Source organism: Quercus suber, unplaced genomic scaffold (assembly GCF_002906115.3).
Source record: "Quercus suber isolate HL8 unplaced genomic scaffold, Cork oak 2.0 scaffold_556, whole genome shotgun sequence".
Taxonomy (NCBI): Eukaryota; Viridiplantae; Streptophyta; class Magnoliopsida; order Fagales; family Fagaceae; genus Quercus; species Quercus suber.
The window spans coordinates 72876-90035 of record NW_027070004.1 but is presented as its reverse complement, the minus strand read 5'-3'; the positions used below and the strand labels follow the sequence as shown (position 1 = coordinate 90035).

Genomic DNA, 17160 nt, shown 5'->3' with positions numbered 1-17160 from the left:
CACCCATACTATATATACCCTCATTACCCACAAAAGTGTAAGGAAGCTATTCAGAAGAAAACCCTAGAGAGATTTCTACAACACACCCAACTGGTTAAAGAGAGCTACTCATCCTCAATAGAGAAATCCTTGTAGTCTCTTCTCTTTTCCCTCTTCCATTGTTATATCTTGAAAGGAGATTTGTACCCAAACACAACTCACACATATTCAAAGTGTAGAGAGTGTTTTTTAGAGTGGAAAGCATTTGAGATTTCCCAAAAGAAGCTGATGAGGCTTAGCGATGCAATCAGGCGTTATTACGGAATCCAGGAAGCTAATGAAGATAAGACTTCAAGAAGTCCGTTGTTAGCTAGAGCTCGAAGGGCTCAAGTACTTTGGGTAGATTAGGCTTGGAATGTCTTTTTGGTATCCTTGTACTCCAACTTATTCGTAGATCATTTCAACTTAGAGGGTTGCGAAGAGGTTTTTTGCCAATTTCTTCGGTTTCCTTTTCGATAACACGTTTCGGTGTTATCTTGTGTTTGCATCTCTCTTTCCTTACTCTTTAAGTTTTATATTTGTTAATTGCTGGCTTGTGGTTATGGCTTAGAAAGTAGTTCCGGTTATTATATATCATTTACTCTTATTCTACATTTAGATAAGTTAGAGTAAAAGAATTTAGTCATAAGTTTAAAATTGGGGGTCTAAACAAGCTATAATGTTTTACACTATTTAAGCTTTCAATTGCATATTATTTACTCTTATTACGTACTTAATTAAGTTAGAGTAAAAGCAACTAAGCCATAATTTAAAATTGGGAGTCTAAATTGGCTATAATGTTTCACACTATTTAAGCTTTCAATTCCAAATGGATCACTTTAGATTTTTGAGTAACAAAACTTTTCCACGTTCCAAAAGACTTCTAAGTTCTAACTTTTGAGCAACATTTCATGTGGAGCATGACAACGTCAATCCATATAAAAAAAACGTAGTTTCAAAGCTAGAAGCAAAGTTATAATATTAATTAGTTTGCCAATTCTAAAATCAACTTGAAATTAAAGCGAAATATTTCTATTAAAAAAAAAAATCTTTTAGAAGATGCGATAACGTTAAAGCAAAATAAAACAAAACAAAACAAAAAATACCCATTGTTGTTGTTGTCAACAGTATAATCTTTAACTTGATCTTGAAGAGAATGAAAATCTCATGGAAAATACAAGTCATCATAAGCTTTTTTTTTTTTTGAGAAACAAGTCATCATGAACCTGTACCGTTACCCTATCATTGTTCAATTATTTCTGGGGCCAAGGACCAAGATATACTTGAAAGCTGGAATAATTTAAGTTAAACAATAAACTAAACTAAAAACAAACAATTGAGAAGAAAAACTGCCTATATGTCATATCCTATTTGATAAATTGAAATTGAAAATGAAAAGATGTTTGCTTCTCTGAACGTTATTCTCAAACCACAACCAATTTCATATTTATTTTCATAATTATCCTATACATATAACAAACTGTGATTGGTTATTTATTACTTTCACATTAATCGATCTTTTTTTTTTTCACCATTCACAATAAATCATATCTAATATAACTATGAAAATGGGTATAAAATTAGTTGTACTCCTAAATTTTTGAAGTTAAAGTGTACAATTAGTTAAGCATCTAAATGGTCCAACGCCACCTTCACCACTAAAGTTAATCACGTTTCCTGTCAGCCTCATGTCTATCTATATAAACGGTACCTAGGGAATTCCCTAAAAAACTACAAGACTGAAAAGAAAAATAAAAAAGTTTCCATCACCCACTCCCACCGCTCCCACAAAAAAAAAAATGTGGTTGAACCTAAAATTTTTGAGTTGGCTAGTCTTAATTGTCGGTGCCATTCATTGCCAAGCTTATGTTCATCATACTTTTGTGGTAAGTAACTAATAAGAAAAAATTTCACTATTCATTTTATGAAATGCAATTGTTTGATTTTCTACATCATGAATAGAGATATATCTACGTACACACACTGCATGCATGTACGTAGTTGTATACCTATTAATGTGTTCACATGCTTTGTTATGAGTTATAGCATCTATGTGTGTAAACTTTGGATTGTAGGTAAAAGAAACTCCATACACGAGACTGTGCGGCACAAAGAACATCTTGACAATAAATGGTCAGTTTCCAGGACCAACACTACATGTTCAAAAAGGAGATACTATCTTTGTTGATGTCCATAATCAGGGCAATTTTAACATAACTATTCATTGGTATCATTCTGATCCGTGCACTTTTTTTTTGACAAAAGAAATCCAAATATACAAGAAACTGCTAACTATGCGTATATGATAATATTAATTTACAATTTTAAAGGCATGGAGTAAAACAACCAAGAAATCCATGGTCAGATGGCCCTGAATACATTACACAATGCCCCATACAACCAGGTGGAAGGTTTAGGCAAAAGATTATATTTTCCTCAGAAGAAGGAACCCTATGGTGGCATGCTCACAGTGAGTGGTGGCGAGCAACGGTTCATGGTGCAATAATCATTCATCCCAAGAAGGGAACCAAATATCCTTTCCCTCTTCCTCATGCAGAGGTTCCAATCATATTTGGTATTATAAAATTAGCCTTCTCAATGATTGGGACTTTTTTTTTTTTTTTTTTTTCTTTACCCATTTAACCCAAAAGTTAAAATGAGTTGAGTTAAGACTTATTCAAATTAGGTGGGTAATAAGTAGGTTCATAGATATAGATAAAAATTGTCACTCCTATTGTTGGCCTTGGCCTAAAGCACTCCCTAACAAACTCTTAATCATGTTTTGATTGCTAATGATAAATTATCAATTGACTTAAAAACTTAAATGGTTAGGAAAATTATGAATTTAATTATTTAACGAATTTTCAAATTAATACTTATCATCATATATTTCTTATCCATTATTGTTCAAACCCCAGTATGGTTTTTTCTTAGTAAATTTTTTTAGCATTTAAAGCATGGAGTAGTTGATAACTCAGTAAGAAAACAACAACAAAAAATAGAACGGATTTGATTTAATATATGTTTGTAATGTGTGAGGGGTTTATTACATTGAGTAGTTTTTTTTACTCAATATTAAGGTGTCTTAATTAGTATTAGTGCCACTTAGTTAATTTAAATATAATTAGCTTTTATATGAAAAATGAATAACTTTTTTTAAGGATTAAGGCTCATTGATTTATGATCCATATATTTTAAATTGATAAATAATAACATTTGATACTTAGACTTATTGAGGAAATTACTTGCAAGTGGTAAATGTCATAGTTCAAATAGTAGTAGCAAGACTCGGTGAACTTTAACCCAATCAGATGCAAGTGGCGGTAATACTTAAAGATGGTAAGAATAATTAAGTCATCGTCTTAGCCCTAAGAAAGGAAAAAAGAATCACCCTTCTTAGAAGGACAATAATCAGTTGTCAAGTTACTAAGTTTTTATCCAATGATACTTTTTTTTTTAATCAATTCTTTTAGAACTATACTATTTATCACAATTTTTGTTACAAATGGTCGATTGTGAATAGTGAACAATTACTTTCACATATACCTTAATATTAATTCATATATCACTCACAATCACCATTTTAAATGAGCAATAAAGATTGTAGTACAAAAGTTGTGTCTATAAACTCTCTTCTTCTGTTTTCTCTCTTTAACTGAAGTGTTAGTCTACTAATGCAATTCACTACTTGCAGACACATTCAAGTTAAAGGTTGATCATGGAAAGACTTATCTCCTCCGCCTTATCAATGCTGCCGTGATGGATATTCTCTTTTTCGCCATTGCCAAACACAATGTCACTGTTGTGGGAACAGATGGTAGCTACACCAAGCCATTGGAATCAAGTTATGTCACAATATCCCCTGGCCAAACCATTGATATTTTGCTAAAGGCGAACCAGAAATCTGACCACTATTACATGGCTGCTAGAGCATACTCTGCCGCACCTGGTGTTGCTTATGATAACACCACCACCACTGCTATTCTCGAATACAATGGAAACTATACCCCATCTTCACCTCCTTCCCTACCTAATAATCTTCCTTACTTTAATAATACCAATGCCTCAATTAGTTTCACAAGTAGCCTCAGAAGCTTAGTCGATGAAAATCATCCAATCAATGTCCCAATAAACATAACCAAACATTTATATTTTGTAATCTCAGTCAACACATTCCCATGTCCTAACAATTCATGTGCAGGGCCTAATGGGACACGACTAGCCACTAGTGTCAATAACATAAGCTTTGTGGACCCATCCATCGATATATTACAAGCTTATTATCGTCATGTCAATGGGGTATTTGGTACTAATTTTCCAAATTCCCACCATATTTATTTAATTTCACAGCTGAGGACTTGCCATTGTACCTTGAGACACCTAGACACGGGACCAAGGTTAAGATACTGAAGTATAACACGACTGTGGAACTTGTTTTTCAAGGCACAACTTTGGTGGGTGGGAATGATCATCCCATGCATCTCCATGGATTCAGTTTCTATGTGATTGGAATGGGTCTTGGAAACTTTGACAAGGATAAGGACCCTTTGGGATATAATCTTGTTGACCCTCCTCTTATGAACACCATTGATGTTCCCCTAGATGGCTGGACTGCCATTAGATTCACGGCCAACAATCCTGGTTTGTCAAACTACTAAAACTATTTTCTTCTTCTTTTTCTTCTTCTTTTTCTTTGTTTTTTTCTTTTTAAATAACTCGCATTTAAGGTTCAATTTGTGTCCAGTGCATTGGAACACAAAATGTGAACGTGTTCAGAATTGAATATGTGTCAATTTTGGATTCCGTTAAGTATTCGGGATATTAAGGTTTAACTTGTGTTCAGTACATTAGAATATTAGATACAATACATATCTGATCACGTGTCAATCTTGTATTCTGACCAATGCTTAGAATGGAATCTTTGCCTCTTACACTATTAATACTACTACTACAATGATGATGATGTTGTTGTTTATGTTTTGTGATGATAGGAGTTTGGTTTATGCACTGCCATTTTGATCGGCATATGACATGGGGCATGGACATGGCATTTGTAGTGAAAAATGGGAAAGGTCGAAAAGCGCATATTTTACCACCACCACTAGACATGCCACCCTGTTGAAGTTAGCTGCAAGCTCCAAATACCATGTTGGTTCATTCCTCATGAGTAGTTACATCAAATGATAGGGGAAGCATAAGAATTTATGAATTGGGCCAGTCCATTCATTCATTTGTTTGTTTGTTTTCACCGTGCTCTTTGTTCGATATGTCTGTAGTATATATTATTGTTTATAATTATAATTTGTGGAATTATTGCCATGAGAATCACTGTTGCTTCCACAACAATTTGTGGAGGAAAATAATGAAATTGTTGTGGAAGAAGTAATTTATTTGTTCTCATAGTATATGGTATACATTGAGTATATGCAATTTAATAAAGCCATGTGATTAAGCAATACCAATTGATTACAGTAGATGCAAAATCACTACTTAAGGACAGCGAATTTAGTTTCATGCCTCAGTGATAAGTTTTACGTAATCCTTAATTTTATACGCTTTTGCACTTGTCTATTTTACTTATAAATTAATCTGAGCATATCTTGTTTTACTTATATACTATTGATATTGCTTTGTAATTTTGTTAATCAATCTTCCACACTATCTTCCCATATATATATATAGAGAAGAGAGAGAGAGAGAGAGAGAGAGAGAGAGAGAGAGAGAGAGAGANGTTTTTTTTTTTTTTTTTTTTTTTTTGTCTTTCAAATTTGAAGAGTCAAGCTGTATGTGCAACGTCTTAAAACTACAGAAAATGTTAAAAAATTTGACCAGAAAAATATTTTTGATGTGACTGGAAATCTTTGATTATGCAGGAGAGTGGTGGAAGCAAGACATATTGGCAATTTATGATGAAACTATTTTTACTGGAGGAGCCCCTAATGTTTCTGATGCTTACACTATCAATGGACAACCTGGCGTTCTTTATCCGTGCTCAAAACCAGGTCATAGATTCCTACAGTTTTATATGTATAGAATGTTTATAATCATTTATTTTCTACCAAATGCTTCTAAGATTGGCGTTACTAATTAGAATAAAAAGGGAGGAAGATTGAAGGGTACCGGTAAGAAGATAAACACACTTCCAAGAAAAAAATGAAGTAGGAAACGATGTTTTGACAGTATATATCCTAGTCCAAGTAGGGTTGAACATTAAAATGTACACGGTGATCAGTTTTTATTAAAGCATGGTCTTATCACCAGCAAGCTAGACCTGGACCATATAATGGGCTTTGGTTTATTAGTTTTTCAAACGGGCTTAAGCTTGCTCATGATTAACCTTATTTCCTTTTATACATGAACTAATAAGCATAATGACTGGAATTTTGATTTTTGAACCTCTATCGATTCGTCCTTAGGTCCAAACCTCTTCACCAAAATTATAATTAAGGTTAAGTAAGTGGCTTAATTAATTTCAAAGTTATAACTCTATAGAATAAAAGACTAATGTCAAGTTATGTTGGGCCTAACTAAATAACCCATATGGGTCTTTACCCATTTAACCCAAAAGTTAAAATGAGTTGAGTTAAGACTTATTCAAATTAGGTGGGTAATAAGTAGGTTCATAGATATAGATAAAAATTGTCACTCCTATTGTTGGCCTTGGCCTAAAGCACTCCCTAACAAACTCTTAATCATGTTTTGATTGCTAATGATAAATTATCAATTGACTTAAAAACTTAAATGGTTAGGAAAATTATGAATTTAATTATTTAACGAATTTTCAAATTAATACTTATCATCATATATTTCTTATCCATTATTGTTCAAACCCCAGTATGGTTTTTTCTTAGTAAATTTTTTTAGCATTTAAAGCATGGAGTAGTTGATAACTCAGTAAGAAAACAACAACAAAAAATAGAACGGATTTGATTTAATATATGTTTGTAATGTGTGAGGGGTTTATTACATTGAGTAGTTTTTTTTACTCAATATTAAGGTGTCTTAATTAGTATTAGTGCCACTTAGTTAATTTAAATATAATTAGCTTTTATATGAAAAATGAATAACTTTTTTTAAGGATTAAGGCTCATTGATTTATGATCCATATATTTTAAATTGATAAATAATAACATTTGATACTTAGACTTATTGAGGAAATTACTTGCAAGTGGTAAATGTCATAGTTCAAATAGTAGTAGCAAGACTCGGTGAACTTTAACCCAATCAGATGCAAGTGGCGGTAATACTTAAAGATGGTAAGAATAATTAAGTCATCGTCTTAGCCCTAAGAAAGGAAAAAAGAATCACCCTTCTTAGAAGGACAATAATCAGTTGTCAAGTTACTAAGTTTTTATCCAATGATACTTTTTTTTTAATCAATTCTTTTAGAACTATACTATTTATCACAATTTTTGTTACAAATGGTCGATTGTGAATAGTGAACAATTACTTTCACATATACCTTAATATTAATTCATATATCACTCACAATCACCATTTTAAATGAGCAATAAAGATTGTAGTACAAAAGTTGTGTCTATAAACTCTCTTCTTCTGTTTTCTCTCTTTAACTGAAGTGTTAGTCTACTAATGCAATTCACTACTTGCAGACACATTCAAGTTAAAGGTTGATCATGGAAAGACTTATCTCCTCCGCCTTATCAATGCTGCCGTGATGGATATTCTCTTTTTCGCCATTGCCAAACACAATGTCACTGTTGTGGGAACAGATGGTAGCTACACCAAGCCATTGGAATCAAGTTATGTCACAATATCCCCTGGCCAAACCATTGATATTTTGCTAAAGGCGAACCAGAAATCTGACCACTATTACATGGCTGCTAGAGCATACTCTGCCGCACCTGGTGTTGCTTATGATAACACCACCACCACTGCTATTCTCGAATACAATGGAAACTATACCCCATCTTCACCTCCTTCCCTACCTAATAATCTTCCTTACTTTAATAATACCAATGCCTCAATTAGTTTCACAAGTAGCCTCAGAAGCTTAGTCGATGAAAATCATCCAATCAATGTCCCAATAAACATAACCAAACATTTATATTTTGTAATCTCAGTCAACACATTCCCATGTCCTAACAATTCATGTGCAGGGCCTAATGGGACACGACTAGCCACTAGTGTCAATAACATAAGCTTTGTGGACCCATCCATCGATATATTACAAGCTTATTATCGTCATGTCAATGGGGTATTTGGTACTAATTTTCCAAATTCCCACCATATTTATTTAATTTCACAGCTGAGGACTTGCCATTGTACCTTGAGACACCTAGACACGGGACCAAGGTTAAGATACTGAAGTATAACACGACTGTGGAACTTGTTTTTCAAGGCACAACTTTGGTGGGTGGGAATGATCATCCCATGCATCTCCATGGATTCAGTTTCTATGTGATTGGAATGGGTCTTGGAAACTTTGACAAGGATAAGGACCCTTTGGGATATAATCTTGTTGACCCTCCTCTTATGAACACCATTGATGTTCCCCTAGATGGCTGGACTGCCATTAGATTCACGGCCAACAATCCTGGTTTGTCAAACTACTAAAACTATTTTCTTCTTCTTTTTCTTCTTCTTTTTCTTTGTTTTTTTCTTTTTAAATAACTCGCATTTAAGGTTCAATTTGTGTCCAGTGCATTGGAACACAAAATGTGAACGTGTTCAGAATTGAATATGTGTCAATTTTGGATTCCGTTAAGTATTCGGGATATTAAGGTTTAACTTGTGTTCAGTACATTAGAATATTAGATACAATACATATCTGATCACGTGTCAATCTTGTATTCTGACCAATGCTTAGAATGGAATCTTTGCCTCTTACACTATTAATACTACTACTACAATGATGATGATGTTGTTGTTTATGTTTTGTGATGATAGGAGTTTGGTTTATGCACTGCCATTTTGATCGGCATAAGAGAGAGAGAGAGAGAGAGAGAGAGAGAGAGAGAGAGAGAGAGAGAGAGAGAGAGAGAGAGAGAGAGATATGCGTTCAAGTTACACCTGGTGTAATTTTGTAAAAGTTATACCTTTTTTAGACCATTGATTTTTATTAAATCCAATGATTAAAAAAACACACTATTAGCCATCTCATTATTTTTCTAAAAATAAGTGATGAAGCATTAAATGAGTCTCTCCACCCTCCAAATCTAGCCATTCTTCTTCTTCTAAGCAACTTTCTTAGTAAGTATTGAGAATGAGAAAACATTGAACTTTTCTTTCATTGCTTTTAACAGCGGAATCGAAGTCGTGTCCATGTTTTATCATCTTTTTTTTTTCTGCTAAATTAAACCTCTTGCACTTCCCTCTTTCCTTTTTTTACAGGTTATATAAATATCAGTGGGCTTCTTGTATTTATTTCTTTTAGGTTATTATAACCCATCTCATAGTTTCATTGTGGGCACAGACGCACAGCAGGAAGTTTAGTATGATTTTTTAAATAATATAGTGTATTTAAAACTCATACCAGCATGCAAAGTCTACGCATGTGCTGCTTGTTGGCCATAGAAATAAAGCAAAGTCTCTTACAAAAGTAACAATACATCTCAAATTCAAAACTCATATTGAAGTTTCTACCCACACCAAAACTATATAGTGCTCTTTAAAGGCTAGAAAAAAAAATGATATTGTGCTCTATGGGTGAAAAGAAAAAGGAAAAAAAAAAATGGCAAGAGAGAAAAAAAATTATAGTATTAATTAGGTAATGAGGGGAAAAGGAATAACATTTAATGATGTTTTTTCAACTGTTAAATCTTTTAAAAATCTTTAATAAAAAAAATGTGTAACTTTACAAGAGTTATCCCATGTGTAACTTGAACCTATCTCATATATATATATATATGAGGAAAATAGGAAAAAAACATACATGTGAAGCAAAAATGGAGAATTTTTTTTCTTCTTTTTTTTGATAAATAAATATACACACAAGAGAGGTAGAAAGAAGTAAACTTCTAAGTAAGCAACTCATGTGACACTAATTTTGACACTTAAAAGGAAAAACCTAAAGAAAAACAAAAGGCCTAGCTTTCACGTGGCAGGTGGAGTAAACAATAAAGATTAAAAAATAAAAAAGACGAGGAGAACATCAATCAAATCGAACAAGGGAGAAGAAAGGATTTGAGTGGGTTTGGATTTGAAGGGATTTTAGTTTAATTAATTTTTACATACTTTCTATTTTATCCCACAATATTTTTTAATTATGGAAGTTAATAGAGGAATGACATATTTATCTATTTATTTGTACATTATTATTTTCTTTCATTTCCATCCCATAACTAATTAAAGGAAAATGTTAAATTTATTACAAATTTTATTACATAATTTATGTTTAGAAACTAATGTGACAATAATATAATTCATATCACTTCACTAATACAACAAATGAATCCCAAAGTTATTTTCTAGTGGTTGACTGATTGGTCACAAGTCAGTTTGTAAAGGTTAAATATATAATTGTATACTACTAATTAGTTCCTATAATCACTCTTAATTTAATAAAGGCAGGGATATCTAGTATCTACTTCCTTCTCATCCATTACAATTTTTAAAATGTCAAAATATAAAGGAGGGATATCTTCCCTTTTCTCCACTCCTCGCACTTCCCTATTATATCCTCTCTTCTCCATCCAAACTTGAAAACAAAATAATTGAAATTGTTTGTTCATTTTGATTCCTTAAAGCAAATTATTTAACAAAATATATTAGACAAGTGATTACTTAGATTAATTATTCAAATCTAAGTTAAACAATAATAAATCATATCAAACAAAGCAGTGGAAAATAAATAACACCACAATATGATGACTTAGGAAAACCAATGAAATGAACTATTTCAATATGAAAACCTGGAGAAAATTTAACTTAGCTATCCTCAAGATAAAGTAAATCCACTATATAAAAACCAAAGTTTTTAAAAAAGATTTAACCCTAAATCTAATGCTAACTCATGTAATAACTTACTGACACAACCACATGCAAGCTCCGAATCCATAGACTCCTTCTCTTCTTGGATTTACAATATAAGCACCCTTGCTTGTGACTTTGAGATCCCATTCAAAGGTTTCAGATCACCATCAGTAATGATCTTGATGTAGAAACGATGTTCTACCAACGTTTGATTGTAGATCTTGCTCCGGTAGATTCTTGTGTAGTTAGAAGGTACTAAACCTCTTAGATCTCACAACGAGTGACACACAAGTCTTCTCCAAGTCTGCAAAACATAGTTAGGGTTTCCCTTTTATATGTGGAGAAGTTGGAATACAACCCTAAATGTCTGCAGAAGCAATTTTCAATCGATCAAGCCTAATTCTCAATTGGTCGAGTAAGGCAGAAACTGACTCCCTTTTTCTGCAGTCAACTAAACTTGAAGCTTGACACCAACACATTTAAGCATTGTCTAGCACATAGATTAGACATGTTTTGTTCTCGGTTTGCCAACACATTTAAAATATGATTCTAAACATTTAAACCTAAATCTTTAGAATCTAACAATCTCCCCCTTTGGCAATTCGTGACAAAACACACATACATAATGAAATGCTTAAATTTAAATACCAGCCCAAATACAAGATATTGCCCTAATCAATTCTAACACAACTACTAACTATTAGTTGCTAGTATAGGCAGTAGCTGTTGAAAGAATTAACATGTAGATTCCTAAAACATTAAAAACAAACCATAAATGCATGTGTGTAAAATACAGTAACATAATCTAAGTAAAAATCTAATCTTTAATTCACAAAAAATGTAAAGAGACAGTAATAATGAATAACCTCATCATAAATAACTATCATAATCAATAAGCACATCAATGTTTGTGAAACAAGAACATAAACACTAAACAGATATAAACAATGTAAAAAAAAAAACATCAAAACAAAAGAAAATACATCAAATTCCCCCTAAATATAATAGCTCTACTCCCCCTACGTACAAAAAGTCCTATACCTACTCCCCCTTTTTGTTACAAATTGCCAAAGGCAACATCACTCATCAGAGGGTGGAGGAGGTGGAAATGCACTCCTATACTCAGCAAAATCAGCTCTTAAGGAAGCAACCTCAGTCAACAACTCATCTAGAAGCTATCCATAAGCTGCTTAAGTAGTCATGAAAGACTCCATCATGGCACATAGTGAGAAAGGAGGGGCAACAGTAGGATCTACATCATCAACACCACCTAAAGGATCCATAACTGCAGTCGGATCCACAAAAGTCTCCTCAGTAGCAAGCATAGCACCAGAGGTAGGAGCTACAGTAGAAGCTTCTCCTCGTGATCTTTTTGAAGTCCCAGTGCTTGGTTCAACACTCTTCATCTGTGCCTATTGCTATCTAAGAAATGTGGCTTCTATAAGGGCAGTGATGTGAACTAACTCTTAGGGAGGAAAATTAGACAACCCTAAAAACCTCAAAATCCTATATATGTACATAGGAAAGAACAATTTTCAACCTTTACTCTTACTACTAGAAATATCAAAAATGGTTTAAATAAACAAAGAGGGAAAACACATAGAACCATAAGTAACAAGAGCATAAAGAAAAGCACTTCTATCTATAGGAACTGTATGAACATGAGAAATAGGATAGATGTTATAACAGGAAATCCTTAAATAATAAAAAGAGTTAAGCTCAGTAAATTCACAAGAATTGATTCTTGGTTCAATTCCACATGAAACAGACCTACCACAAAGTAAGGACATGATGTCATCAACAAAAGGAAACTCAATGTACGGATATGGGGATTTACGAACTAAAGGCACTCCTAAAGCTTCAAAATTGTTTGCTTAGTGATGGTAAACTCTTGACCTCGAACCCAGGAAGTCAAGTAATGACCACCTATAACCTCTAAATAGACAAAGAGGTTTGAATAAAACTCTCTAATCATAGTTGCAAGAGGAGGATCGGACACCTCACACAGAGAAACCCAGTTCCTAGACACAAAGTTCCTACGGATGGAGGGATCTAACTCACTCAACACATTCTCCCTTTCATCCCAAATAGACCTATATTTAGTTAAGGTCTCATAGGTCTCCTCACATTTGGCAGAAAAAAAAACCCATCTCTATCAACTAAAGTTGATCCAGAATAGGAAGACCTAGTGTTCCTATTAGCTCTAGTCTTAAACTTCCTACCAACCTTTGGTGCCATGACTAAAGACAAAAACAAAAACAAAAACAACACAACAAAAACCAAGGGAAAACTGCATTAAAATGGGTTAGAGACAAGATAACATGGAATTTTTGAAAAACTATATGATGCATGACATTAGAATACACATGATGCATGATCTAATGCTCCAAAACAGTTCAACTTCAACATAATTTTGGAAATCGACCAAGAAAATTAATAATTTCACAAAATTCCCAATTTTGAAAACCCTAATCTTTAAAAATTCATATATTGATCAATTGAACACAACAAGTATAAAACATGTTATAATCACTCAATCTATCAATAACACAAGCCAATTTTGCCCAATTTAACAAAATCCCCAAATCTCTCAAGAATATATGAACCCTAACTTCAAAAATTTTATAAACCATGAAAATTTTGAAATTAAAGCATGGGAATCATGTTTAAATGATGCATGAACAAAAACCCATGTATAAAAAGTGACAAACAGGAACAAATTTAGGAACATCAGTATTCCTAACAGCAAATCTATTCTCAGATTTTGGTTTTTGTCTCAATAAAGAACAATTTGGTCTAATATGACCAACAACACCACAAAGGTGACAGGTCGGCACAAAAACAAATTTATTATGCTCTCTAACAATAGGTTTAGACATAGATTTAGAAACTTCAGTGTCTATATCAGAACTTTTACCTTTGTCTAACCTAGCAAAATAAGCTTTTTCTTTATTATTCCTCTTAAAAGGAAGGATATAAACTTTCTCAGTTTTAGGCTTAAGAGAAACAGAAACACTCCTGTTATCATCAGCAGGCTTAGTACTAGTCAAATTTTCAATTTTAGCTTTAGATTCAACCAACTCTTGTTCCAAGCTTTTCATCTTCTCATCTTGAAAGGAAATTTCATTTCTCAAAAATTCATTCTTTTTATTAGACTCATCCAATCTTACAATCAATTCCTTTTTTTCAAGATTAGCCAATTTTAACTCTTCCTTGAATTTCTTAGAAATTTTCATAGATTTCAATAATTCCTTACGGAGAGTTTCACAGGTATCAATAAAATCAATAGAAATAACATTGTCCTTTTTATTCAAATTATCACAAATATGAGCAGAAAGACACTTCAAATTATCCATGATAACAGGGGTTAAGGATCAGCTCTTAGATCAAAAGATCTAAAACAAAATAGCTACCTACTCTGATACCACTTGAAAGGTTTTAGACCCTTTAACTTAACTAGATTAACCTAGTTAACTAGCCAAGTGATTAACTGAGTCAAATTATTCAAATCTAAGTTAACAAATCAAAAAATCATATCAATTATATAAAGAAGCGGAAAAGTAAATAATACAATGATATGATGACCTAGGAAATCACAAGGTAAAAACCTGGAGAGGATTTGATCTAGCTATCCTCGAGGTAAACTTGAATCCACTATCTTGAAAGAATCGAAGTTCATACAAAAGGACTTACAAGCTCCCCGCTTGACTTCCTAATGCTACCCACTAGTAGAACTTACTGACACAACCACGTGCAAGCTCCAAATCCACGGACTCCTTCTTTTTTGGATTTTCCAAAATAGGTACAAGCACCCACGCTTGTTTTTCTTTAAGCTTCAATGGTAACAACTGAGTTGATCATCAAGATGCTAATATTATCACTATCTTAAAAACCCTAAGTTTATGTAAAGGAAATCTCCTCAAGGATCTCACAAGAGATTCACATAAACCGCAAAGTATGAACAATAATAGCATCTAGAGCTACTCTAAAAACGTAGCTAGGGTTTCCTTTATATAGTGGGAGAAGTAGATCTGAAACCCTAATCTTTAATGGGCTTAGGCTGAGTTGGAAAATTCTGTAGAAAAACATTCTGGCCGAGATTTAATCGATCAGTCTAATTTTCGATCGATCAAGCCAGGCCGAAAGTCACTAATACTTCTGCAACCACTTGATTCCAACTTTACATAAAACGCCCACACTTTGAGCATGTCTAAACAAAACTAACAACCTGTTTTGATCATGGTTTGCCAACAATACATATTAGAGTTCTAAATACATAAAATCCTAAGTCTTTAGAACCTAACAAATTCAAATTTCAAATTCTTAACTTTATCTAGCAAAAGCATGTTCTCAGTCTTCACATTATTTAACAATTCATTAGCATCAAAAAGTTATCAAAGAAAAATTTTCTTGTAAAGTTCAAGAAATGCAGTTTTCTTTAAGCCTAAATCAACACTCATAGCATCCTTTGCCAGCAACTTTGCAAAGTTTATTGTAGGCTTCTTGAAAATCTACATCCTCAGAGAGTTCCCCATCAAAAGGGTTCTCTTCAACAGCAACACTTTCATCAACTACAACAGTAATTGTAAAAGCAATGAAGTTTCCATCCTCATCACTAAGGGTTACATCCATAGCCTTACCCTCAGACCTTAAAAATGTAGGACATTTTGATTTCTCATAACCATACGCTTGACATCCAAAACATTGTTGACCCATAGAATTATTAGGGGCTTGACCTACTTTCTCTCTAGGTTTTTCAGTATTATTCATCTTAGTGGGATCATTCCTCCTAAAATTTCTAGGTTTAGCATTTTTTTTATCTCTTGCCTTTCTGTTATTGTTCCTAAGAAAATTTCTAAAGTTCTTGGCAAGGTAAGCAATCTTTGTAGCAAAGAGCTCATCATCAAATCCATTCACATCAACATCATCAATAGACTTAAGAGCCATTGATTTGGATTTGCTTGTCTTAGGTAGGTCCAACTTATAAGACTGAAGAGATCCTACAAGTTCATCAACAGGGATGGAGTCCACATCCTTGCTTTCAGTGATGGCAGTCACTTTGGGTTTAAAGTCCTCCGTCAAGGATCTAAGAATCTTCCTAACAATTTTAGGTTGATCATAGATTTCACCCAGATTATAAGTAGAATAAACAATATCATTAAGCTTAACATAGAATTCATCAAAACTTTCATCATCAAACATTCTAATGCTTTCAAATCTAGTTGTTAACTGCTGTAATTTATTGATCTTAACTGCCTTTGTGCCTTCATGCACAGTTTGGAGAATATTTCATGCAGTGTGAGCAACCTCAACATTTGAGATTCTCTTGAATTTCTCCATAGAAACAGCATTAAAAATAGTATTAATAGCTTTGTTATTAAAAATGGCCCATTCTTTCTAAGAAGTTTGCCACTCACAAACTGAAGTAGTGGGTTTCTCCCATCCGTATTCAACGAAGTTCCAAACTCTCTCATCAATAGATTTCACCAATGCTTTCATCCCCACTTTCCAATAAGCATAGTTGTTCCCATCAAAGTGAGGTGGGATCCTAAGAAAGTGACCGTGTTCCATGACAACAGGGGTCAAGGATCAACTCTTAGATCAAAGGATCTAAAAAATAGAGCTAACCTACTCTGATACCACGTGTACATTTTTAGACCCCTTAAAATACAATCAGATTAACCTATTTAATTAGCCAAGTGATTACTTAGTCAAATTACCAGATCTAGGTTAACATAAATATATCATATCACTATAAAGTGCGAAAAATAAATAACACAATGATATGATAACCCAGGAAAACCAAACCGGCAAAAAACTTAGGGAGGATTTAACCTAACTATCCTTAAGGTAAAACAGATCCACTATGAAATAATTGAAACTTACACAATAGCAACTTAGACCACTAAGATCCTATTGCTACCTCGAGTAGGAAACTTACTACCATGACCATGTGACAGCTCCGAGTCCATAAACTACTTCTTCTTGGATTCATAGCAAGCACAAGCACTCCTGCTTGTGTATCTTTAAGCTCTTTATGCTGCAACTAAATCGATCATCAAGCTCTTAACATATTCTTGATTCTTGATAACCCTAAGTATATGTGAAGGTAAACACCTCTAGATCTCATAAGAGATTCACATACACAACATAAACAATAACAATAAAATGTGGCTAGGGTTTTTCCTTTTATACTCAAGGCAAAACATA

At 33.3% G+C, this 17160-nt stretch overlaps 1 protein-coding gene and 1 pseudogene across 1 annotated transcript; both read left to right on the top strand.

Moving 5' to 3' along the window:
* Window positions 1-1620: 1620 nt before the first annotated feature.
* LOC112000726 (laccase-14) lies at window positions 1621-8963 on the top strand (the record flags this gene model as incomplete). Its single annotated transcript, XM_024032890.2, is given in 7 exon segments — window positions 1621-1904; window positions 2094-2245; window positions 2349-2593; window positions 5892-6020; window positions 7629-8255; window positions 8258-8575; window positions 8926-8963. Coding segments are annotated over 7 exon segments (1596 nt in total), but the record flags the coding sequence as incomplete, so codon positions are not given.
* On the top strand, window positions 3694-5476 carry LOC136063687 (laccase-14-like; annotated as a pseudogene).
* Window positions 8964-17160: the final 8197 nt, after the last annotated feature.